General features: G+C 43.5%; 1 protein-coding gene across 2 annotated transcripts in view; it reads right to left on the bottom strand.

The window, feature by feature from the left end:
* The window catches only part of LOC104383614 (gamma-aminobutyric acid receptor subunit rho-1), a 32,856-nt gene extending 19,741 nt beyond the window's left edge, over positions 1-13,115 (bottom strand). For both annotated transcript variants that reach the window (XM_086608201.1, XM_086608202.1), the window contains exon 1: positions 12,994-13,115. In XM_086608201.1, coding sequence (XP_086464327.1) covers positions 12,994-13,115 — 122 coding nt within the window. The remainder of the gene's footprint in view (positions 1-12,993) is intronic.
* Positions 13,116-14,273: the final 1,158 nt, after the last annotated feature.

Here is a 14,273-nt window from a genome sequence, read left to right as displayed (position 1 = left end):
GGCTGTGAATCAATGGCAAGCCACTACGACTTCCCCTCGTGTGTCTGCTGTCCCTTAGCATTTGCAGCAGACAGCTGTGCTCAGGAGATGCGATCCAGACTTTGCTCACACATTGTTCAGTGCAACTGTTTGCCACGGCAGCCACACAGCATGATGGTATTCCTCCTGCCTCTGCTGGGGTAACAGGCTGTCTTTAAAACTAACTGATAACTCCCGAGGTAAAATCTACTGAATAATGAACAACCTTTTTTTTTTTTTTTTCCCCCAGTGTCAATATTTTCTTCTAATGCTTACAGTGCCGAAAGGCATTTCATGGCTCGTGAAGCTCACTGAGATGCTTATGAAAACCAACAACTGGAGCGGAGTGGCATTTGTTCACAGTGCTTCCTGTGCATTGGTAGAGCAGCTCTCAGGCCCCTGATGGCAGCTGGGGTGATGCAACCTCTCCAAAGTCATCAGTGTTCCCCTAGATCTCCCCACTGCTTCAAGGGATCATGAGATGTCTCTGCCTCATAGGCTGAGATTTGCTGAGGGTTGGAGACAACTGAAGCTTAGGATAGCTAGGGAAAAAAACATTCAGCAAAACCGAATTTTCGTCTCTAGAGTTACAGACACAAGACAAAAAGCAGTTACTCTCTTTTTAAAAAAAAGCCTGAGATTTACTATGGCACATATTGTCCCTCCAATGTAGCAAAAAGGGTTGCAGTGTTAGGGATAACCTTCTCTGATTTTCGGAAGAGACAGTCCAACTATGACATCTGAAGGCCCCAGCAAGCACTTCTCAATGTCCAGCTTTACAGGACGTGTGCCAGAGGAGTGTCAGGTCCACACTTGCAGTGTGCACCAGACAACTCATGATATTCTTCATCTTTGAAATAAGAGGTTTTGAAAGTAACCACAACAAATATGAGAGAATTCACTACCCATCTTAGAATTTTGGTTTGTGATTACTTACACAACATACATCATAAATCATCCTCTTTTCTCTATGGGTGGCAATATATCTGCAGTTGATAGTGACCTATTTTACACTCCTATTGGGATAATCTCATTAGGATCTGAAAATACTTCTTCCTTGAGGAGTTAAATCAAGATACACAGAATCACAGAATCACAGAATGTTAAGGATTAGAAGGGACCTCAAAGGATCATCTAGTCCAATCCCCCTGCCTGAGCAGGACCACCTAGATCAGATCACACAAGAACGTGTCCAGGCAGGTTTTGAACATCTCCATAGAAGGAGACTCCACAACCTCTCTGGGAAGCTTGTTCCAGTGTTCTGTTCGCCTTACTGGGAAGAAGTTCAACAGTTTCAGTTCTTCAGGAAAAAACAAGATCTGATGAATTTTCATAGAATCATAGAATCATAGAATGGTTAGGGCTGGAAGGGACCTTCAAAGGTCATCTAGTCCAACCCCCCTGCAAGGAACAAGGATATCTCCAACTAGATCAGGTTGCTCAGGGCCTCGTCCAACCTGGCCTTGAACGTCTCCAGGGATGGAGCATCCACCACCTCTCTGGGCAACCTGTTCCAGTGTTCTACAACTCTCATGGTAAAAAATTTTTTCCTAATATCCAATCCGAATCTACCTCCCTCTATTTTAAAACCATTACCCCTTGTCCTATCACAACAGGCCCTCCTGAACAGCCTCTCCCCATCTTTCTTGTAGGCCCCCTTGAGGTACTGGAAGATCGCTATAAGGTCACCCCGGAGCCTTATTTTCCTCAAGAGAAATGTTAAAGTAAGTTGCAGAAGTAATGGAATCAGATTCACACTGTTTTTCCTGGGTCCAAAGGGTGACAGTCTCAAGGAATGATACAAGTGAGTTTGGCAGACTGGGTTAACACTACATTATTATCATCAGATTTCATGAAATTCTGGGACAGTCTGTCCCTTATGGTATACTTAGGTTTGCAAAGAGGATAGCAGATCAGAGAAGAGATGGCAGATAAGATCCTGTCTCAGGAAATTTTGCTGAGATGTGACTTTGGCATAGTCTCTGTCCCTCTGTTACTTACGTCACCAGCAACATTTTGGCCAGAGACTGTGGTGGCCACTGACCCCAAACCTCCTACCCTGAGCGGAGGCACCCGCTGTCCCAGGAAGCCTGACAGCCGGCAGCTGGGGCAGAGACACTCAGGGTGTCCATTTGCTCTCTGCTTATCTCAAGCCTGGGTGAAGCCTTCATCCTTTCTCCAGTGCAGACACTGTGAATTCTCCTCCCCTACTTTCTGAAAGCACCATATGCTTAATTTTGTCATATATAAACTTGGCAGCTCACACTGTGCTGTGCTGCAGTGCAGCCGATCCACAGCCTCTCCTGCTAGTGACTCAAGGCAAGGGAGGGCATGGAGCTTGCTGAGACAGTTTTCAGCAAGACTTTTAATTGGAAAGTAATGAAAGTGGTGAAAACGCTCTCATCCCCGCCAGCCATGCTGTGGTGCTCAGCTCTGGGCTCCCCATCCCTGGATGGACACTGGTGGGCAGCTCATGCAGTGCCTCCTGTCCTGCACCCACCATACTGCACAGCCCTCAAGTCATGCCAGGCAAAGGGAACGGCAGGAGCCACCTTCTTCTCGCTCTGCCCGTAAAATCATGGCTGGGCAAGGCCCTGATGAAACACTGCCCAAGGCAGAAGGACCAGGAGAGACCAGAGGAGGCAGTCCAGCTCCCTGTAGGGGACAAAGCCTGGCAGGGTGGACACAGGAATGGCAAAGGTGTAAGAGCTGTGAGAGGTGTAAAGGTGTTACTAAAGAGTTATGCCTAATTATTTGACAAGTTTTATTTCTCCCTGTTTTATGACCAGTTAGTGACTTGGGTTCATACCGTATCAGCATCATTTTAAGGCAGAAACCAGGTGGGAGGTGCTGGGTCAGGGAATGGGGGAGAGGCAGGAAGGAACTGGGAGCTGTATGCACAAACATACAGAAGGTTCCTGCAGAGAAAAAGGGGACAGAGGCAAATAGAGCTTGGATCTACAACAGCCTATGCATTGGGTGAGGCAAAGGAGAAAAGAGGCTGGATAGGGGGACACAGGGAGGGAGCAGAAATACTGGGTAAGGCCAGAGGTCAAGATGTCAGAAGGAGCAGAGAAGACACACTAGGCTCAAAAGGTGCCTCATTGTTGCATGGGATGACTCCTGGGACAGGGACACCCCAGACAGTCTTGCATGAGTAGAGGATGCTTCCTAGCCCCTGGAGATGCACAGCCCAGTGTGATCCTGGCTGGGCTAAAGAACCTCCCAGGCTGTGTCCCAAAGGAAGGAAAGAGATTTTGGGAAGGAAAGAGATTTTGGGACTGGGGGAAAGTTCACCCATAGTGTGCCTTTGTCTTGCAAATGAGTTGGGAAGACCTTCTCAGCAAGCAAGCGATACTAGTGGATAAGCGAGTGGTGCAAGCAGGTCTCAGTGAAGACTGAGAGATAGTCCAGAGTCTAGATAAGTGTTTTGAGGCAGGAGGAAAAGTGAGGTAGTTAAATGGGGAGAAAAACCACCCAGCACCTGAGGGAGGAAAGATCAAACTTGCAACAGGAGGAAGCTGCTCTTACCCAGCGACGTGCACTGCAGGAGACACAATCCACTGTGTAAAATACTCATTCCCAGGTCTAGTGTAAGATAGAAACCTACTGATTTGTGTTCAAACTGGGAGAGTTACAAAGTTGTGAGCTGTAAACAAGCCACTAAGAAATAAGGAAAATTAATCACAAAATGTATTGTATCTTGGCATTCGACAAACTCTTGTTTGCTTGTAATTATGTTGGGTCATGTGTCTTTATGATTGGTAGGTTTAAAGATGTTGAGAAAAGGTAAACCACTGCTATGATAAGTGGTTAAATCTATGAAAAGAACTGGGGAAAGAGTGTTATTTTCAATGTTCACATCACAAAGTCTGAGAAGCAGTGGGATTTGGAGCTGTTCTAACATCTTATTTATGAGTGATACAGAAAATTCAGTGAGAACTCCATTTTAATCCAGTATTACTTGAATATCAATCAATCTCAGAATGCAAAATATGCAGAGGCAGGAAACATATATACACTCTTTAAATTTTACACTTCCCTTATACTTTGCCTGAACATAAACACCGGCAAAAGAAAAAAGTGAAACAAACCTACACATATTGAGCGTTCACAGGAATGTCGTGCCACCTGAGATCTTGGCACTGGACCTGATGTTCCGAAAATGAAAGTGCCCCTATTTGGCAGAAATCGTACCCAGTGAGTGTGTGAGTTGGGTTTCGCGTTACACAGGTTGAAAGGAAGGGTCAAAGGGAGCAGAAGGAGGGTGACTGAGGTCTGTCCTGCCAGCTGAGGAGGAAGCAGACACGGTGCCGAGGGTCAGCTAAGTGAAAAGGAGGAATGGATGATGGGAAGGGGAGAAACCAATCGGACAATGCAGAACGTGCTGGAAGGTTTTGTGTCTCCCCCAGTCTTCAAAGAAACTTTGACTTGTAAGCCGGTGTCAGCACCGTGCAGATCAGTGAAGGGCATGTTAAGGAATATTTAGATAAATTGGAGGTATTTAAGTCAACAGAGGCTGATGGCAATTCCCTGGGAAAACTGGGAGTACCAGCCATTACAGCCTCTGAGCTGCAAGCAGGTATCTCCGAGGACTCGTCACAGATGAGTGATACCCCTGAGAGAGGGTGAGGGTGAACACAAAACCTGGTTTTAAGCAGGGGACAAAAGAAGGATGTTGGAGTTTTGACATTTGGAAAGAAACCGGGACAAACTCATGACTTGCTTGCCTGCCCCTCAAGGGATAACAAGGTTGTAAAGATCATTCAATGTGAATCTTTGCAATAATTGACATCAAACGAGTCTAATGTCCTTTCTGACAGTGTAACTGGCCCCCTTAGTGTAAGAAGGAGAAAAAGTAGATTCGCATGAGGTTTTTAATATTTCATTACTAAACTAGGGAAATACATTTGAGCATGGTTGAAAGACCATGGTTAGAGTAGATGCCATTTCTTTGCTGTTGAGAGACATTATATGACATCTCACAGATTTCATCCTGGAAACTATCAGTCAATATTTTCAATAACAATGCAGACCACAGAACTATAAAACTCGTGCATGAAAGCATGCTTGAAAGAGAAACAAACTTTGGGGTCCAGGATCAGAATTCAAAGCTACCCGGACACGTTGGAGAAATGGTCTGATGTCAACAAGAGGAATGTAATTTAAAAAGAGTACAAAGAACTATATTGAGTACAGAAAAAATAATTGTACAAATGCAGAACAGGGAATAAATAGCTAATTATCAATAATACACTTGTCTTAATTCCTTATTTACAGCAATTAAAGCACTCTGTCTTTATAAGGGCAGTCAAAACCACCACCAACTAAGGAATTTGTGTGTACTACACAAAATACAGAATTGTAACAATTCTGCTGTTGGATCAGTGTTAAGAAATATTCATATTGGCACGGGACCAGAGACGGATTTAAAGTAAATGGACTCAACAGTAACAAGTTACCAAGCTTTCACCCAGAAGAAAGCCAAATAAGAAACTGTTGAACGAGCACTTAAATTGTCCTTGATGTCACAGGAGTGGAAGGCAACAATTTTCTGTTTCTTTGGAAAAAGAGATCCAAGTGGAATCTGAGAAGCTATAAACTGCTCCACTGGACAAATTAGCTACAACCATAGTAAAAACCACCAATGGTAGACACTAGATAAATCTAGTATATCTTGAAGAAGAGCAAGACACAGCACGGCTTTTCTTGAGGCATGTTATGCACTATGACTACAATAGACTTCTCTAAAAAGTTAATGACCTTGTAAGTGAGGGTGATCAACATGACACAGTATACCTCAATTTCCAAAAAGATGCTGACAGGTGCTTTCCAGAGGCTTGTAAAGAAACCAACTGGTCAGAAAGAAGGAAGTTCCCTTCGTGTGGATGGTTGCAAAGCAAGAAACAAAAGGAATAAAGGACAGCTTTCACTGTGGAGAAAGGTTGTCAGTATAGTTGCATGGGAATCTATGTTGTTCAATAAATTTATAAACTATTTGGGAGAAAGAATAATTACTGGCAAATACTGTAACTGTTCAAGGTGGTCAAAATCAGAACTAGGAGTGGAGAATTACAGCAGGACGTCATGATGCCAAAGTGACCATATAAAATGACAGCAGAAATTCAGTGTTAGTAAATTCAGAATAGTGTACATTGTTTTGTACTTGATAGTTTTGCATTTTTTTCAGTGTACTTTCAGAAACAATGTTAAGCCAGGGACGGCCTCCAAATCAGCTGTTACTGCTTAGGAAGGAGGTCTCAGTGTCATTGTGGACATTTCTTTGTAAACATCAGCTTAATGCTTCACAGTGCTCAAAACAACAAACGGGAGGTTAGGCTTTAGTGGGAACAGAGCAGCAAACCAAACAGAAAGTATTTCAGTGCTATTAGAAACACCAAGGAATGCTCACATCTCATATATTCAATGTTCATAGTTGGAAAAAACAGAGCAGAGCAAGAGGACAGAGAGCTTGGAGCGGGGGAGGGATCTCTGAGCAGGCATCTCTGAGTGGGAAGGGAGACAATGGCCAAGTGATACGGTGCAATGATATAAAATCAGGAGTGACATGGTGAAGGTGGACATGAATCTGTTGCTCAATACTTTTCACAACACGTAACAATGAGAAGAATTTTAAAAGGAGTACACAAACATGGCATGTCATCATACTGTGAAATTCACGCTCATCAAAAGCTACGAGTGCTAAAAACACAAATGAGTTTGGAAGGTGACTGGTCAGTTTATATAAGAAAGACCAGCAGGAGCATTTCAGATGCGAGTTCAACCCTGGAATCAGGAAATCAAACAATTTACATGTGCTCAGAAGGGAGGAAACTGCCTTGCAGTATCTTTGAGTTTGTTTAGTGAAGTTTTTTTGCTGGACTGCAAATAGGATTTTAGAGCCTGTTAACGTCTCCTCACACCAGCTCATAAAACGCATTGGTGTAATGGTGGGCTAGAAGACAATATGAAGCTGCTGATCCTGAGCAGATTACATGGTGGCGACATTGACTGGATGTTATCATCAGTGGCATAGTATGTGGATGTCTGAAAGTAGCTACAGAAGTATCAGTAGAGACAATATTCTGACGTGAATTACCTGAATAAAGATAGGAAGCTATGTGAAGCATGGACCTAAAATAAGTTCTGGAAAGGATGAAAGGAGGTGGTGATAATGATGAAAGTAGAAAATAAAATTTTCAAAGAAGTATCATTTGCAATGATAAGCAGAGGGAGGACGCTTTTGGCTGGATTGTGAGAAAAAACCACAAGATTTCCAGGAAAAGTTGTCATGCAGGATTGAAGTTCTTACTCGAAAGAGTACTGAGGTGGGAAGGAAAAATGAGAGAAATAGCAAAGCAATAATGAAAAATAAAGTTAATTTATAACAGGAATAAATAAGATGAAGGCCGTTGGGCAGAAGGAAAGCATTTCTAGCAAATGAAAGAAGACGTTAAGACAGGCAGCAGAAACAGCTGACAGGAGAGAAGTAAGTTACAGAGCTGGGTGACAGGCAAAATGGCTGTGCGTAGGGGCAGATACATGAGGCAGGTGAAGAGGAGGGCAGAGAAAGTCAGGAACAAAAGAGAAGGATCAAGTTGGAGAAGAACAGAACCTTGAATAGGGGAAAGAAAAGGAGTGAAGGAGATGGAGGTGATAGGTGGAAAGGGAAAGGCAAATTACTAATAGGAGAGATGGAGAGATTCGAGTTGCATTGGCCTGAAGCCCACTCTGGGCTTCTTCTTGCTCTCCTGATACCCAGCACTGCTGGTGTATGTGGTGTCAAGGGACAACGCAAAGTGCTGATCCTAAAAAGCAGCTTGCCTTGGGAGCTGCGGGTGCTCAGCACTCCACTGGACCTGGTTCCCTGTTGATAATGTGCTCCTATAGGCAATGCTTTCATCAGGCATTTTATGGGCTTATCGTACACTCCAAATATCTGATTTAAAGACAGCTTGCATTAGCAAGCTTTGTTCATGCAAATAAGTGCTTCCAGGAACAGCCCTGAAGATAAGATAACAAGAGCAAAACTCTAGGACAAGAGAACAGCTTGAGGACTGCTGGGAGGTAAAGGAAGAAATCCTGTTAGGGATGAATTTATAAGGCCAGAGAAAGCATTAGGAGGGGAAGAGGGTAGGAGCTGCTCTACATGAAAGAGGCAGCTTAGGTGAGGGTTCCAGGATAGCCATGTGTGATTTACAGAGCATAGACAGCTTGCACACAGCATGGCTGGGGGATGGAGGAGCTGAAAACACAGAAGTCCTATCCACATTCAGCAAAAGCAAGGGAAGGAAATTTTAATGCTGTGAATGTTCAGTATGATGCTGAGACTTTGAGAAAGGACCAGGAAGGAGCCATGGCCATGATGGTGGCTTCCATCACTTAGGATGGGTATCACTAATTGTAGCAACATCTGAAAATGTCATAAAGAGAAAGATCTTTGGCTATGAAAGAGACTTTCTGATAACAAGCCCAGGGCTCGTTGTGGAGGATGTCATTCAACTGCTGTAAAAGATAGCTCTTACTGACAGAAACATGGACAGGGAGCTCTCGAGGAGCGGAAAATGAGTTGCTATTTGGAGACCAGAGTGAGACAGAACGATTATAACATGGCCAGGGAATGGTAGGGACATGGCTAAAAACACGAAGAGAGTCTCTTAGCTAAGATTAAACAAACATGATCCATAAATCTTGTACAGTGAGATCTCTTCTGCCGAGAGTTGTTTGTCTGAAAGATGGTTATAATGCTGTCCAGGGAGATTTTAGTGTTAAAAGAGATTTTTTTCCCCAGCACTTAGCTCTGGCAGAACAACCTGGGCTCAGCTCCAGGCCGGTTCTTTTCCTATTGCTCATCCTCTCTAGCAGATTCTGTGAGTCTAATTAGCAAGACAGACTTTGGCCCTTTTGTTGGCTTAACAATGTTGTGACTTTTAGTGGCCCTTGGTATCCTTCCAGTCAGCCCCTTGCAGCCCGGTGGCTTTCCAAGAGCCCGAGCAGTTGGGAAAGCAGCAGACAGCCCTGTTGCCGGCGCTACCGATCTCAGCTCCTTCCTGTAGGAGTTTTGGCACCGTGGATTGAGCAGGAGTACAAAGCTTTGCAAACTCTGCAGGATTTGCACCCGGCTGACTGCAAACTGCGAACAGGTCTGCAAGGTGAGAAAGGTTTTATTTTTATATTGCTGCTCTTTGAAGTGAAATTCCTTTGAGGTGATTTGTCCTGGAGATTAGCAAAAATAAGTTGAGTCTTTGACTGGCACATAGACATTTTTACAGTGAATTACAATATTGAAGGACTCATGCAATAAAACTGTTTTGCTACTTTCACTGTGACTGTATCCATACTTTGACCTATACTTATTTGCCATTTTCTCGTCACACTCTGCACTGTGTCTCTAAGCCTCATCAGCTTTATTTTAGGAATTGTTTGGGACGTTTTGCAAAATTCCTGTCATGCAAACCTGGTCCCCAAAAGACTGTGGTGCACGCCTGAACTCTCGTGGGGAAAACCATGCCTTTCTGCTCACCCTTCTTCAAGGTTGTTCTGTCTCATGTTAGAATGGCTGCCTCGGGGTACCTGCAGTGCCAAAAATGGTGAGAGATAATGTGTCTGGCCCTGTGGCCTCCCATTCACCATATCAACAGGAGAGCAAAGGCTGTGGGATCACCTGGATTTGGGTAGATGAAAAGACAAGCTCAGGCACTGAAAATGGCTGAGCAAATGGTGAGTTTTTATTTGAACACAGAGTTCAGAGCTAACAAGTCTCTTTGGAAGAAACTAACACTTGCAGAATGACACCATCCAAAGAAATAAGCTAAAAGCCTGTGTATTTTCTCCATCAGCTACACCGTGAGAATCAGGAGCAAAGCTGGACACGTCTGTCAAGGACAGCAGGATGCTGGCTGCACACCCAAGGTGACGGGTCTCTACAGCAGGTGCCTGCAGTGCCTGCCAACACCGGTGGCTGGCGTTGAGCCCTGGAAGTAGGGCAAGCATCTGGTCTTGTGCCCCTAAAGGGCTTCTGGAGGCTAGGAAGGCTATGGGTGCTGATCAAGCCACCCAGAGCATCCTGTGGTGGTATGGAGCCAGACTTTTCCACTTCAAATAGATTTTCCCCATCAACTTCCAGTGAAGCATGTGACTCTCTTCAGAAAACACAGGCTGCAGTGAAGGGATGGATTTCCATCCTGGTCCTTACCACAAGCTTTGTGGAGCAAGAGATAACAGTGCTCAGAGAGGAGTAGCGAAGTTAATTGCTGTAACTTCTTTTGCTTAACTGATATTCAGGGCTGAGTCTTGAAGGGAGGGGAAACAGAGTCACTAACAAAATGTTCAGGAGCAATCTTCACTGCAAGCTTTTTCTGGTGTAATATAGCAACCCCCCCTTGCTCTGTTTTTTGTCCAGTATCTAATTCTGTGATGGAAAAAGGCCTTGACTTTCACTGAAATGCAAAGGAACCGTGCCTACTGCTAAACTATCTCATACAATCAACATCTTAATGTATAGGGAACTACATGTGAGCACAAAGAGGACTGGCCCTACCTTTAAGACAAGCTGTCCTGCCATGCACAGATGCCTGGTCATGTTGGCCAAACATGATCTCCCACTGCGGGGCTGCAATGGAGAACATGACCAGAATTCCAGGAGGTCAACGGGAGTAACTCTGTACACAACAACTATGTGAGGACTGTGTGAAGGCTGCACCCAGTCCTGATGTCAACCCTGAAAAAGCAGTGAACGGACAGAGGAAAGCAAGCGAATGGCTGAGTCAAGGTTTGGGAAACATCCTACACTGAGAAACTTAGTCTTTTGAATATATCTAAGAGGAGATGAAGAGGGAGCTTGATCCATCTAGGTGGAGAAAAGACAAGCTAGCACAGAACAGGAGAAAATGGATAGAAGCCGAAGTTAAAAAATACTTGCGATCTTATTCTGAGTTTATCTGATGTTGTAGGTAATTATCAGAAATTAAGGGTTTGTTGTACAATTCATACAGAAGACTTTGTTGCTTGTGCTTAGCTGGAAACAGACGGATGACCGTAATTATCCTTTTTGACCTTAAAAATTATCAGACTCTTAAAACCATTGGTCTCTCTCAGCCTATCCCATCACAGGGCAAATTGAGCGCTGTACTGGGCACCTCGCTGCTAATGGACAACCCTATGACCACGCACCAGCATTGCTCCTCTCTTTCCATCAGCCCTCCTCAGCATCAGTACTGCTCTACTGAGGCAGAAATAGGCCAGAAATGACCTCTAAGGCCAGTGTGGGTGTGCCAAAAGGATGATGGACCCAGCTTCTCAGAGTCGTGATACCGTGGGGCTTTCTGATGGGCTTGTCCTGGCACAATTACACCATATATGCATAGCGTGAGTGAAGAGGCAGTTCCTAAGTGAACTGAATAGGTATTTCTTTTCCATTTTCACATATTTTTAACACTGTTTTCTGCTGTGATTTGTTATATCGTCGCTTAATTGCACTGACATTGTTGAGCATTCGGTGCATTGGGAGTTTTTGTCAAAGGTGCTATTAAACAAGAACAGGGCTACGTGCATGCATTCCTCTCTGCTGCACACTTTTCGACTCAAATGGTGGTACCTTGCTTCTCACCCCTGTATTTCACTACAGTCAGCATCACCTCTGCTGCCACTGTCATGAAGCCTCAATGAAAACAGAGGTTTCATGGCTGTCTCGAGTCCATACTGTCTCTGGGGATGCATCCCTTGGGGGCTGATCGCAAACAGAGCCACTGCATCCATTTTGCCAGTTGTACCTCCACGAAGGTGACGTCACTGCTAAAGCCATTTCCTATGTATAAGATGACTCGTGGGCCCCCGAATGCCAACCAGGACAGTGCAATCACTCTGTCATGTAGCCCTGACTTGCTACAAGAGAAAACAAAAAGGCACCGTACTTTATGTGATTCTTCCATTCCACCTTTTAATAATTTTTTCTGAAGGCTAACAGGAATGGTTTGGAATCCTCATGATTGTGACACACTGAATTCCACATGATGGGACACGGGAATGCATTTCCATTCCTGTACACTTTACTGTCTTAATGGTGAAACGGAGTCATTACAGAACAAAACCAGTGAATATAGCAAACCAGAAACGACATAGGTTCAGTCTGTCACAAGCAGAAGTGCACAACATTTGAACAGCAATCTAAATGTGTCAGCTATATCCTCCAAAAAAAAACACCAAAGGATTTTTGCTCCAGGTGTACCTTGTTTTGTGCCTGAGTATAAAAATCCTCATACAGATTTCCAGATATTGCCCAAATATTATGTAAGTAATCAGAACTCAGTTGTAGCAAAAAACCTTCGACTCAAAACCTCCTTAAATGGCTCTCTACAAGATAATAGGAGAAAAACATCAAGTAGCCTTTTGGAAAGACAGGGAGAAAAAGAAGAATAGACAATATTTTAAATAATTTTAAATATCTTTAATTTTTAATATCTTAATTCAAGAAAATACTCTTTCTGCTTCCTCTGATAACTGACCATAGCCTTGAAGTTTGCAGAGAGACTTTCATTTTTTCCTCTCAAAAGCTCTGTAAAACAACTGGTATGGGAAAAATCAAGTAAATTCTGAATGTTTTCATTTCAGATCTCATTTCAATCTAGTATTCAGTGAATGCAACAATGTTCATGGACCTAAATTTCCTCTCCACTTTCATGTAAACACTACCACAATTTAACCACAATAAATATAATCAAATGCTTCCTTTTTGCACCATTTCAAACTCAGAGATACCTCACAAAGCCTTTTTTTTTGGAGGGGGGGAGCGATGATTTTTCCCTGTAGAAAATGCATTAGAACTTATTCATTGGCAAAAACAGCAACAGACATTTGACTGAGAGATCACAATCTGCAAATGCAAACTCCAATTATCTGTTAGTCATTACATCTTCACCTGAAATATTACATTTGTCCAAACTGTAGCTATTTGAATGTAAAAAAAAAGAGACTCACCTGCCTTTTTTGTATACCTCATGTATTTCTTTTCCTTGTCGGTGGGCTCTGCATTCAGTGGATAAAACCCATCCCCACAACAGCAGAAAGATGCTAAAATGCATTTTATGGACAGTCAACATGTTACCTGAAGGTTCTGTATCCAGAAATAGTCCATACAAGAAGAAGAAACCCAAAATGTAGATCTTGTTCCTCTTTTTAAGACATTATCGGTCTGATCGTTATTGGAAGGATGTTTACTCATACAGAAAATCATCCTGCAGTATTTAATCTGGACAGTGGGGAAAGCAATTTCCACTAAACCTATAAATCCTTCTACGTCAGATGGCAGGGATTTTCTAGCAGTGTTGAATTCACGTATTCTCAGAGAACAATTATTTTTTTGTCCAAACAGGCTATTTTACTAATTGGTTTAAATTGAACCCTTTTCAAGTACCTATGGGAAATGGCACATATGCATTTCTGCCTGGCTAACCAAAGTAGTGCAGTTGGTCAGGCTGGTGTCATTAGTCATTCTTTAATCACCGAACTTCTCTGTGTGGCAGTGATATTTGTTGTAGGCATTGCAAAAGATTGGAAAAGTGTTAATAAACATGTATCTGTCTCTAGCAAAAATTCTTCCTTTCCATTCAGCTCTACAAGATAGTATTTTAACCCTGTGTGTTTTTCTATCTTACTTTTAATAGGCGGTGCTCCAATGGCTGGAGTGGTCAATGCTTTCAGGATTTGTGCCACGTACCTCACTGCTCTGCTATGCAGGGTCTCTGGAGAGTATCCCTGTGTGCAGAGGGCAGGGAGGAGGACAGCACGGGGGAGATAAAGCTCTCCTCTCTGCACAGGGCCGTTTAGAGGAATCCTACCAAAGCAGAGCAGCAAATAAACAGAGCTGCAGAAGAGATCAGGGACCTGATGTGCTGGGTCTCATGTGGCAGACAAAATCCTCATCAGTGCTAAAGAAAATAAAACAGCATGGACAGAAATATGTGGTTGAGTTAGTGATGTTGCCCATCTCTTTGGAGCTCATCCCCTCCCTATATAACCCACAGCTCGGTGTTTACTCTCCTCCTCTTTGCCTCCCCGCAAGGCTTTACAGCTCTGGTCCCATTTATGCCTTATCGTGGAGATGTTGCCTTGTGCTCTGCAGACACCGCTGTCTTGTCCCATCCCTTTGCTGACAAGGATCTTCTTCCTCTGCCTGTTACCCATTGATTTCTATTTTAGACCAGTTCGTCAAGTCATTCATCTCTTTTCATGAAAGCCCTTTCTAAATACCCTGGGAA

This window comes from Tauraco erythrolophus, chromosome 2 (assembly GCF_009769465.1).
Source record: "Tauraco erythrolophus isolate bTauEry1 chromosome 2, bTauEry1.pri, whole genome shotgun sequence".
Classification (NCBI taxonomy): domain Eukaryota; kingdom Metazoa; phylum Chordata; class Aves; order Musophagiformes; family Musophagidae; genus Tauraco; species Tauraco erythrolophus.
Note: the sequence above shows the minus strand (reverse complement) of the source record. Positions and strands in the feature narration are given on the sequence as shown.